The sequence below is a fragment of the Neodiprion pinetum genome, chromosome 1 (assembly GCF_021155775.2).
Source record: "Neodiprion pinetum isolate iyNeoPine1 chromosome 1, iyNeoPine1.2, whole genome shotgun sequence".
Lineage (NCBI taxonomy): Eukaryota > Metazoa > Arthropoda > Insecta > Hymenoptera > Diprionidae > Neodiprion > Neodiprion pinetum.
The window spans coordinates 32,140,099-32,152,257 of NC_060232.1; the positions used below are offsets into that span (position 1 = coordinate 32,140,099).

The following is a 12,159-nucleotide window of genomic DNA, read 5'->3' on the forward strand; positions in this document are numbered from 1 at the left end:
AATTTCTGAATTTTGTACAATCCCTTTACTAATCGCTTTTTTACTTACATGCAGAGATAGCAAAAAAGATTCAATTTCTATGAGAGTTCCAAATTGGAATTTTGTCGCCGTCACTCGATGTAGTGACAGTCAACGTCTTTACATAAGGGTGAAGAGTGATAGTAAATCTACTGTAGTCAAAAGTCGTCCAGCATCTGGCCTTTTGTCCGTTTCGTTCAGTAAGCTGAAGGCAGAAGCTGAAGAGATCGTAAGTAGAATTAAAATGGAATAGTTGTTTCGGGAATGAAAAGCAAATTCAATGCAATACTAATTATTCTGTAATGACACATAATATTGATTCAATAGATGGTGAATGCTGCAAAGAAAATGAGTGAGGCATCTGGGAATTCAGAGTTGATTCCAGCCGCGTTTGGTCACGAATTATGGGTTGACAAATACCGTCCTCACAAATACATGGAACTTCTCTCGGAGGAGGGCGTAAATCGAACTTTCCTTCGCTGGTTAAAGTTGTGGGATAAAATCGTATTCCATCGTGACCCCGTCAGACGTAGAATAATGAAAACAGCGCCAAAATTTGGAGATAAAAAAAAAAGTAACACAGCTGTCGAGGGCTTAGATGAGAAAGGGTTTCCAGTACCTAGAATAGTATTGCTGAGTGGGCCCCCTGGGTTGGGAAAAACTACTTTGGCACATTTGGCAGCTAAACACGCTGGATACAATGTTATTGATGTAAATGCAAGCTCAGACAGAGGCACCAAAGAGTTCAAGTATGTTCAAGCGACCAATTTTTATCTCATATGTAGAGACAATCGTCAAAAAATTCACATGTTTTTGAAACCGACATTATAAGTTGGTGCTAAATCGTACTTCATTTCGTTTTCCTTATTTCTTTCAAGGGCAGCACTCTACTCTGCGACACAAATGAAGGCTGTCATGGGGAAAAACCCTAAACCAAATTGTCTAGTCATGGATGAAGTAGACGGGGCCCCACCAGCGTCGATAGATATTCTTTTAAAATTCATTCATGGCAAGCTTGAAGAGGATACTGATCAACTACCAAAAAAAAAGAAAAAAAAAGAAAAAAAAGAATCGACAGGCTGTCGAAGGCCGATTATATGTATCTGCAATGATGCTTATGCTCCGTCTTTGAGGTAAATGTTACTTCAGGAGTTATTCATTATTTTAAAGTGATTTGGGATGAAAATTTAGCCAATTGCTGAAGCGATAGTGAATTTGTTCTTCATCCAGCTTACAATCTTGTAATTTGTTGTTTGAAGGGCTCTCAGGCAAATCGCCCTGGTAATTCCAGTATGTGGTGTCAGTGCTGGACGATTGGCTGGTCGTTTGATGGAGATACTGCACAGGCAGGGACTAAATGCTGATCCTAGTGCCCTTGTGAGCTTAGCAGAGCAATCAGGGTGCGATGTAAGAGCTTGTCTTGGAGCGTTGCAGTACATGGGTGGAATTAAGGCTGGCCAGAAAGTATCTATCGCCCCAAAAGATGTTAGGCGAGGAATTTTCGATTGTTGGAGAGAGATATTGCAGGTGCCACGAGACAAAATTGGGCCAATGAATATTAAGGAGAGGATTCAAAGAATTCTACAAGTGGCATACGGCGGTGAGAATATTATTATTATTATTGTCGTTGTTTTTAGATTGCAAAGAGTTTAAGAGATTGTCTGAAGCTTGAAAAGCTAAGAATATCGTTGGAAATTTCAATGTGAATGAGAAATGCAATTTTTTTTCAGGGGAGACAGACCTCCTAGTACGAGGTGTGTTTCATAATTATCCTGAGATACTTTTTCGAGACGAAGGAATGGAGACCGTCGCCGCAGCTTTGGACTGGTTTCAGTTATACGATGTGTTAAACGACACTGTGATGTCTCAGCAGACCTGGAATCTGATGCCTTATTCAAACTACGCATTTGTTGCTTGGCATTTTGCTTTCGCTGGAATTCAGAATCCAAAGCTCACCTACCCTACTGTTGAAAATGAGGTAAGTAAGACTTGACTTGGACGATTCCCCTGTTCAATGGTTTATTCAAAATTTGAAGCTTCGGCGGTACAATTTACTAAAACTTTTGACACAGCCGGAATTTTTAAGAGGTGAGTGTAAAAACACAAATTGCCTTTTGTATCTTTCCATAATTTTGTTATTGTTCAAACGTGCATTAACTTTTTCGTGATAGCTGAATAAGGTCGGTTATTTTAAGAAATATCTCGTATCACACATGCATTCATAAAGCACTTGTAAAGTGGAAATCCTTATAGAATTTGTAACATGTTGCTATTATTCAAAGTTTGTTTTCCTGGGAACTGAACGAATTGGTACACTCGAAAGTTAAGTGACCTTACGATTTCCCGGAACATATTTTCCACGGAGATATTCACTATAACTACTTGTATTAAAAATTTGCTTCTACTATACATTTGATTTATAATGTTTATACGGTAATTTCTTGGAAGATATCACAATATACATTCATGATAAATTGGCTGACTTTTCGCAGTGAACCAACAGTATGTTATAATACCCCCTAGGAGGCAGTTCATGGTGATTGACGCGACTGTTTTAACAATTAGCGTAAATTATTTTAGCCAGTAAAGAACCGCTCTGTTTGAAGTTCAAATTCCTGTATAATTACACCTAAATTTCGTAATTATTATTCCTGCTCTTGCACCGTGACACACCTTCGATATGAATAATTAAATGCAAGGTAAAAGATTACATTTACAGTATAACGTTCATTAGTTAATTGCTGCATCGAGTTTGTCTGGTGACCGGCATCAAAAGACGTCATTTTCCGCAGCGCCGTGCCGTCTTCTTCTCGAGACGAGTAATAATGGATATTCATTTGAAATTGAGATTTAACGCGGTACCGCCGAACCGGCTTACTCGATTTCATCCAATTTGCAATAATTCTGATTATACGGCTGGCGCACAACGATGCCAGTTGGCAGGTGGCAGCCACCTCGGTCCTCCGCGGCGATGATGGTGACCGTACGCAACACCTACCTACATTATTACAAAGGTACCTTCGAATTTCACATCAAGGGACGTTGTTTATACGCGGGCAAATCAACCGGAGTAAATCCAGACTAACCCTTCCAGTCGCGGGGTGTTTTGTATTTGTAAATAATCATAACTCTGAGAGAGATGGGGTGAGAGAGAGAGAGAGAGAAAGAGAGAGACGGGGGCGAAGAGATAGAGAGACATTTGTAACGTCAGGCACTCCGCGTATTTATCGCTGTTGTTGGACGTTTGTTGCGGCAATAACGGTAATGGCTATTTCCCTCTCCTCGCTCGCCCCCGCGTCCCTTTCGCCATTTCGCGCGGCCACCCCGTTCGTCTCTTCAACCCCCAGCCCTGTAGTTACCCCTTGCAAGCGATTTATCCTCCCGTAATTAGCGCGCGTAATAATTAATACGGCCGCGCATTGTGCTAATTATCAAGGTAGAACCTTTTAAGAAATGAAAGAACATTCGAAATAAAACAAAGGCGAAGTTGAGTCGAGTTGAGCTGAGTCGTGTTGTGTTTTAGCTTGTAAAGAGAGCGCGTAGTGGTGTCAGCTCGGGGTGTGTTTCTACCCGTTGCCTATGCGGTACGTTTATATACGTACTGCAGTGTGTATGCTGCACGACCGTCAGCAAAGCCAAGCAGCTATCCATCAGGGTGCTTTTGTCGCCCTAATGAGAGCTTGAATTATTCAGCTTAGACCTCCGCCCATCCCCCTTCCCTGCCATACACGCCTCTCCCCGAGCCCCTTTCCCCTCCAACCTTATGAGCTTTACGCTTACTCCCACATCCGAGCCTTAAGAGAGATTCACACGTGCTCGCGATTTTTCCAGACGCTTGGTAATTAATCCACCAATCATCAGCTATTCGGGAACGCGCGATTTTACGATTCTTCTGTTCCAATTGTTTGACAGAAATTCATCTGAAATCCGTACTCGAATCGATAAATGAATGTTTTGCAATCGTTTTGAAAAGTTTTGTTTCCCTTACTGTACCAACGTTAATGCTTAAGTTGAGATTTACGCTCCGTTTTATCAGACGTGATATAATTTTTTATCGTTTCTAATGGTGTGTTATTGGCTATGCGCCAAAGCTAACTTCTGCACAAAGTATTTATAATATAATCGCGAATTACAATAATAAATAATCGGCGCTTAATGTGTCACGGATGCGCCTGAAGCAACATACGTTACACACGAAGGTGAATCATTGCGCGACTCAAATACTTAATTTTGATTCTTAGCATCAATTTGAAGTCAGTGCTGTGTAAGAAAAATATTTCACGTATGTAGGTTGACAGATGAAAATATCTCTCGCCCCTTGTTAAGCTAGAAACGAAACGACATAATAATGTCTATGATTAGGGTGAACCATCCAGTTCGTGCTTATGAAAGAATCAGTAGTTAATTCCTTCTCTCATATTGTACCGGAGTCAAACTCTTATTGCAAATATCTTGCACTTTCGAGAGCTTGCGGATAATTTTTCATGCGTAGGTACAGTAAGTTCGTAAAATTAACAAACCAGCGAAGTCGGGTCTGTAGGAATACTGGATAAAGTGAAACGCTGCACTTTTGCGCAACAATTGGCGCGGAGTCGATTGCATGAATGTAAAGGTCATGCGAAAGCGACGGGTTAACGGCGGTCGTTCGATGCACATTGCACTTCGTGTACGTCGAGGACGATTGAAGTTCACTCACGGTATCGTGCCTGGATTTACTTATAATTTTTTCTTAGCCGAACACGTGTGAAACACCTTTTACTCTATATGTATAATACATACCTCCTTCTGTCAGCCACTTTCGCGAATATTACGTCCGGCTTCTCCAAGACTAAGCAAAGCTCATTTTCCCCGAGATAATTGCTCTGTGATACGGAGATATTTACATGCCTTTTTTATCTCTCAACGCGGACGAGAGCGCAAGGTAAAAAATTGTCGACGGATGAAAAAAACCTCCGCTTTACATCTGTACAAGGTATTCAGGTTGGAGGTACAAAGATGGGTCGAGATATATACTCGCTTTTCTCTCTTTTTGTCATGCCAACTCGTCGTAGCGATCGCATCAGTTGGGATCGCATAATGTGGAAAGAAATTGCTGCTCGCTCCGTGGATATTGCCGTTTGCATAAATTGATCTGTGTATTCTTTTTAAACGAGGACGGTGCGACTTTGGTGCGCACGTGTCGTCAACATTGTAAATTACATTTATGCGCTTCGACGAAGTTCAATAGAACGTTTTAAAACGTTCAATTGAAATTCGACGGTGTATACGCATAATTTAACCGCTACAATCCGCTGCGAAAGAATAAGCGTTCAGAAGAACGTCACCTTCTTATCCTGCATTTGGTCGGTCACTTAAATTTTCATTCCTTGAGAGAGAAAAAATCGCTGTTTACAGGTGAACCAAAAGTTAGCTCGGACCAACGCCATTTTGAGGGTGACCCGGCAGGCTTCTGGCATTGATAAAATGGCCTTGGTCTTCGATTTGGCCCCGCTCCTCACAGATCTACTCACGCCGTCCTTAAGGTCCGTTTCTTACCACCTATTCTCTCACGCGGAGAAGGCCGATCTTGTCAGGCTCGTGAACGTTCTTTTGGACCTGGGGCTTAATCTGTTCCAGGACAAAACTCCGGAGGGTGGTTACGTCTACAATCTTGAACCGTGAGTGTGTTATTGAATTCAGCTTGATCTCCCCTGCATCAAAAGACCGGGATTCTTGATTCGTTGCTCTTTACAGCTGAACCATTCTCAAACAAAGAAACCCCCGTTCTCATTTTCAGAGATGTGTACAGTAATCTACTCTGGTTTTATACGCGGTAGGAAACTGGGTAGTTGATTGTTTATTCACTTTTCGTATTTTTCATTTTTCAGGAACTTGGAAGAGGTTGGAACTTTTCCGAATTGTAGAACGCGGCGCAGTCTTACGTACGCTGTGAAACAGATTCTCGTTAGAGAAATCGAGGCTGCCCGTCTGAAGAAGTACGAGGTTGTCGCCACCGCGATATCGGACAGTAATATCAAGGCCGGAGCGTCTGTGAAACCACCGGAAACACAGAAAAATTCGGATACGCCGAGCACACCGACGGTACCAAATCATCTGGTAAGATTGCAGCCGATCACAACGCAGGTGACGCCGGAATCACATGTGAGTTTGTTCATTCTCATTCAGATCTCTACCGTTTGCAATTCGTTGCAAAAATTTGTCGCAAATTATTGTCTCTTTGGTGGTTGGCAAATTATTTTACGTAAGAATATTGGTAAAACACACATGGAATAGCTGGTGATTGTGTATAACGTCGCTTGAACTGTCAAATAAGCCGAGTGTATCAGCGCTGAAATTTCGCCATTTGCAATTTTGGCAAATTAATATCTGCATTAATGAATCTGAGTTACTAGTTAGGTCTGCCGCACGTGTCTTGTAAATTATGTCGGCGATCGTAAATCTTGGGACGGTTGACGGGGGGTTTTAATCAAAATTAATTATCGCTTCCAATACAATTATTATATTGAGATGAGCTACAATACTCCCGAAATTGTCTTTGGTCTTGATTAACGGAGGGATTGGGTTGGGTTTCTGGTACGTTACGCCATGTCATTATACTTCGAGAATCCGAGCGCAATTTTCTCTGTGCAAATTTAACCAGAGTGATCGCGTGAAACACCGCCGATGTCTGAACATACATTATATAGCTATAATAACTATTGCAATATATAAACTAATTCGCGATACGATATATATATATATATATATATACATATATAAAATTTCTACGATTCTTCATTACATCTTTTTCTTTCCTTTCGGATGAAATAACGGAGAAATTCTAATAGAGAGCTAAATTGTTCACCATTGATTCAATTTTCGTCGATAATTACAGTGTACGGAATTAAAAACAAGGTTAAATTGTGTAAATAAAATTACTTGTTGGTTGGTAATTTGGTATATACTTAAAGCAATTTACGATCCAGAGATAAGTTGGTAATTCAGTTTGGAAAAACTTGAGGTCTTGACTATGCGGGCGTCGATTTCTCGATTGAATTTCTATTCGATTTGCAACATTTATACGGTATACAATTTCTATCACAGAAAGTTAGGAATCGTTATATTTTCATCGCTCATTGTAGAAACGAACATAGCAACATTTTTTCAAACCACATTAGCCCGGAGTTTCCAATTTATCGGAAAATTCAAACAACCATCGAGTTGATCTGTAAAATGCGATCCAGAATTGTAATTCATCCTTCATCCTGTTTGTTGCATGCCAAATAGTAATCGGAGCTGTTTTGGAATTTTCGGATAACTAAACTGTGTAACGATACTGTAATCATGTTCAAATAATTCCCTGACAATTTCCATTTCATCGTCGTCGTATCTCACAGCATCCATAGGCGACATTGTACATATATTTAGGTATAACGTATCTATGATATCGAAACGGGCCGCCGGCCTGCTGATGCCCCGGGTCAAATATGCGGCACCAGAAGAAGCGATTCGTCGAACCTAATCGTCGTCGACTAGCAATAACGGCGTATAATTGCTCGCTATGACAATATAGATTAGCTGGTATGTGATATATATTTAATGTCTATATAGTCTGTTCATAAATTGAATTCACTTATTCTCTACGACGGCTGGAGTTTTTTCAAACTCTTTACGATTCCCCGCTCTCAGTTTGGTGATCGGCTAGTAAGTTATTAAAAAATTGATTATTGTGGTTTTTTTATAAAATCTACACTAGGTGCATACGCATGCTTCTCAATTCGTTTTGAGGACGGTGGGGGGCACAGTTTGGAAGGTCTAAAATCGTACCTATTTTTAGGAGCTTCTTTGTTCGAATCGAAATTCAAAAATCCAGCCCTGAGCTCGAATCGATAAAAAAAGTTTTAAAGATTGTGTCAAAATTTCAAATCGATCGGATAAAAATGAACCGAGGAATCTGCGTCACCGGATTGAAAACGCGATCGTTTGCAACTTGTACGCGCTATGCCGCCATTTTGTTATTAATTTCAATGAATAAACGCTAAAATGTTCTTGGAAACTATAAACAGTAAAGCCCTCATACTTAAACTGCTCAAAGTGTTTTCATTTTTTATTTAAAAAAAAAATAACTCCTAAAAATGAGTATGATTTCAGATCGTACGAGCTGTTCCCCCCTCCCCCACCCCCGTTATATGACTTTGACTTCAACTTAATTGAAACATGAAAGATCAATTCTTTACGTTCGATTATATATATTATCTCTAATTTATCAAATATCTTCCATCGTTCATAATGCGTGTAATTCTAAGAACCGCATTACATATTTTACGCTTCAAAAACTACTCGTACAAGATACGTCCTTTACCAATTGAAGGTAATTCAACCAGACACCGTCGTCCGAACGCGTCGTCACACAACTATTGCATACACAGGCACACACGGGTACAACGTACATTACAGAGTCCGTAGGACGGAACGGGGGTCGCATGCAGAGCGTGCGTTTATATCATACGTGATACTTCGGTGGCCGTAGGAGAATCCCCCTCCCCTTGGGCGAGGTTGGATCTGCCTGGTGGCCCCCGAGTGCTTCGGGATTCACTATTCATACAAGCGACAATTAGATAGGCATTACTATGGGATGGCCGAGGGCTGAAGGAGAGGGGTGGTTTACACTGTGCACGGCACGAGCTGCGGTGGATGCTGCGTGCACCAGCAGCGTTGAGACGAAGGAGGCGAGTGTCAGCGGAGTACGTTGCGGGGGTGAAGCAAGAGGGTTGAGTCAACCCTGAGCCCAGTGTAAACACGTTTTAATAGGGATTCGCTCGAGCGAGCATAATAGCCTCTCGTACCCGCCTATGCCTCTCTATCCGTATCGCCTCTCTGCTTCCTCGCCTCCGCCAGCCACCCTCCCGCTCTTCTTGAACTTTCAAATCATCCCCGACGGTGCAACATGGCACGCCATCTTTTTTCAAAACTTGTACGATAACTTACGTGGAACCACGTATTTTTCCTTTTTCTTTTTCCATTTTATAACGTGGAAGTATTGTACTCTGAGAAACACTGATAATTGCAAGTAAATTGACTTTGTGTTGAAATCTTGTCAAATTTCACGTTGGTGAATATCGGCAGAGATATGACAAAAAAGCTGTCCACGCATTACAGCGTATTAGGTTATAGGTATGTATGTTCTTTGGGCGCTAGGTAAATGTCGATTTGAAATTTAAAAAAAAAAAAAACACATCGCTGCTCTCCTGTCTTGATTTTTCCCAAAGCTTGGAGCGATTTTGAACGTCCTGCAATAGATATCATTGTCAATATATTTCCGGATGAACAAATTCTACTCTCTGATAATAAAATCATCCCCCACTCTAAAGAAAAATGAAAATCCGAAAACCAAGAAACCATAGTTGCTCTAAATCGCAGAACTTTTCGTGCGCCTGATAAAAAACAATTCTTCATTTGGTTCAAAACGAGAATTGCAGTGCTGTGAATTACTCTTTTTCCCGCAAATTCTCCGCATCTGTAGATTTAAAATCTTCATACTACGTATTTCACACGTACAAGCCCCGCTGGTTTCTGTTTCGGCATAATCACCCTGTCAAGGGGCATTCGGTATTGAGTACAAACACTTACTATTAATCCAGCGTACATATTGTCCAGATGGTTCTTGAGAAATCGCTAGTACACCCTCGGCGTGCCCTGACCCGAGTCCGCAACCACCGGGAATGTATATATTATACGTACGGATAACGATGTATACGGGCAAACACAAGTGCAGAAAAATTGCACAGCTATGCGCCGATTCTCTCCAACATCTCTCCACGTTTATATAACATACACCTATAGCTAAACGGAAAAGTTCCCCCGTATTAATTTGTCAATCCGGACGTCCGGCCCACCCGATCGTCCGTTGCTCCGAACGGCGGAATGCCATCTACTCCTTCTATTCCCTCTCATTCTCCGCCCATCTTGTCCCGCAGCACAGACGCTACGAAGCTAGAAGAGACGCGGATGGCATAGCGCTTGTGTCTGTACGACGTTGGATAGAAACGGTATAATAGCCCGTAGGTACATTAGGGACACAGAACAACGGCATCATCGTCCGGCGGATCGCGGCGGTCGGTTGTTCGGATGGCTAAAGACGGATGCTGTGGACGGACGGATGAAATAGACGGTTGAATCGCGTGGGTTGGGCAGGGATCGCAACCGTAGTCGAGTTTAACCAAAGGGACGTAATCGCGGGGGCGTCGCGAGGGGTTCAAGTCTATGGCGGCGGCGCGGCGCTACGTGGAGCGTCGGGACGCCGGACGTCGCAATCTGGCCGTTCCGCCCCTTCCCCGTATCCCTTCGTCCTCTTCCTTTTCCTCTTTCGCTTCTTCCTCCTCTACCTCCAGGCGTCGTCCACCATTCCGGTGATAATGCTTCTGGTACACGACCAGAAACGTCGACGACATTTTATTACTCTCGGGCTAGTTTTACGCGCGCTAAAATATATAACGTATTATATGTAGGTATGTCGTCTTACTTCAACACCCTGGACGGAATAATTTATCACACGAAATTTCACGCTGCGTTGCTTGTCAGGTCGAAGACCACGGGTACGTTGCATTCACAGCGTTTATTACAAATCGCGAAAGGAGGAGAAATTATGAGTTTAGTTTCCGTGGTAAGACCGTTGCTTCGTCGATAACGTAAATACGTGTTGTAAATAGGAACAACAAAGTACGTTTACGTGTAAGTAAAATTTGAAGACTGGGAGGGTGGGCGCCGCGACGTCCAGGCGCCCTCTTGTTTCTTCTCCTCGCCCCGGGCATCCCCGCAACTCCCTCGGCAACCCCTCACGTCCGCTGGTCCTCCACTTACCCTTAACGACGTTGCCGGCAAATAAAAGTTGATTTTTTCCATCCCCGCGCTTTCCCTCTTATCCTCTACCCTCGCCCTGTCCTTCTCTTTTCCTCCTCATCCTCCCGGATCCCCACTTAATCTTCTCGTTCTTTCTGGCGTATTTTCTTCCAACCCCCGGGCTGACCACGTATCTACACCTACATGTAAAAATCTTACGTCGATTATACAATACACTGCATCATTCTTGAATGTGTGCGGGGCCTCGGACCTGCCAAGGCGTAAAAAACTCACCCCCACCAAATCCCGGATGAAATAAAGCTTTTACTCTTAACATCGTTCGAAATTACGTTAGTTTTTATACCCCCTGTATATACATATACGCGATTTTTCTTGGCTCGTGCAGCTGCCAGCTCCGATCTGCAGCTCATAAACAACTAACGATAGAATTAGACCAGCATGTATAGAAACTCTCTGGGACTACACGCTGATGCTGCTGTTGCTGCAGTTATACCGATGTTTGACAGGTTGAGAAAATCAAGTTTAAAACTCACTTTGACACGGTGTCGACGTCGACAGTGATCGATGGCTCAGTCGGAACCTCGGTCACTCTCTGTTGCCAAAATTAAAAGGACCCGCCAAAAGTTTGCCAACCCAACTGACTAGGGGCGATATTTTTTGTCCGAAGATTAATCGCATCGAAACCCATTGCATTGATTGTTGTTTGGCTGTGGAGGTTTGACGTTACGGCATGTACACGGAATTTAGAATAACGACACAAGCGAAATGCAAGAAAGGAGACGTGCATAGGATGATTGTTAATTCTCTCTTCAGCAATATCTCGATTTCTTCGGACGTTTGGTGGTCAAAAAGTCGCCCCAGAATCAGGAATCTACCGGCGGACAGAACAATAGCGTATCTCCTGGAACGAGGCAGGCTTTATCGCGGAGCGACGTGTGGTTCAAGTATAAGGAGGGTTACAGCAACGCGGTCAGACGGAAGGTACGAATTCGAGATCTCCAGTAACAGTAAGTAATCTGGCACTCCGAGTTGCAGCAGCCCGGAGAGGTTTCATCGAAGGACCAAAAAAAAAAAACATCTCTTCCGTTTAATTTTAAATATTATAAATATACAGGTCATCCATGAACACGAGGGTGAGATTTTATTATTTTTTAATGTAGTAGGTACCGTAAGTCTTGTTGTTTTTATTACTATTATTATACGCGCCCATCATTGATAAAGAATTTTATCGCATTATTTTACCACATCTTGGAATGATTTTAAAAAGTAAAAGGAATAATGTATACAGGATCTCGAGGCTTT

The 12,159-nt window shown here is 42.4% G+C and overlaps 1 protein-coding gene across 1 annotated transcript in view; it reads left to right on the top strand.

Annotated features, from left to right (window-relative positions):
* Nucleotides 1–12,093, top strand: part of cutlet (chromosome transmission fidelity protein 18 homolog) — a 14,516-nt gene extending 2,423 nt beyond the window's left edge. The window contains exons 4-11 of the mRNA XM_046618675.2: nt 55–247; nt 346–767; nt 897–1,151; nt 1,278–1,618; nt 1,749–1,996; nt 5,413–5,675; nt 5,886–6,159; nt 11,671–12,093. Coding sequence (XP_046474631.1) covers nt 55–247; nt 346–767; nt 897–1,151; nt 1,278–1,618; nt 1,749–1,996; nt 5,413–5,675; nt 5,886–6,159; nt 11,671–11,862 — 2,188 coding nt within the window. The 3' untranslated portion in view covers nt 11,863–12,093. The remainder of the gene's footprint in view (nt 1–54; nt 248–345; nt 768–896; nt 1,152–1,277; nt 1,619–1,748; nt 1,997–5,412; nt 5,676–5,885; nt 6,160–11,670) is intronic.
* The last annotated feature ends 66 nt before the right edge of the window (nt 12,094–12,159 follow it).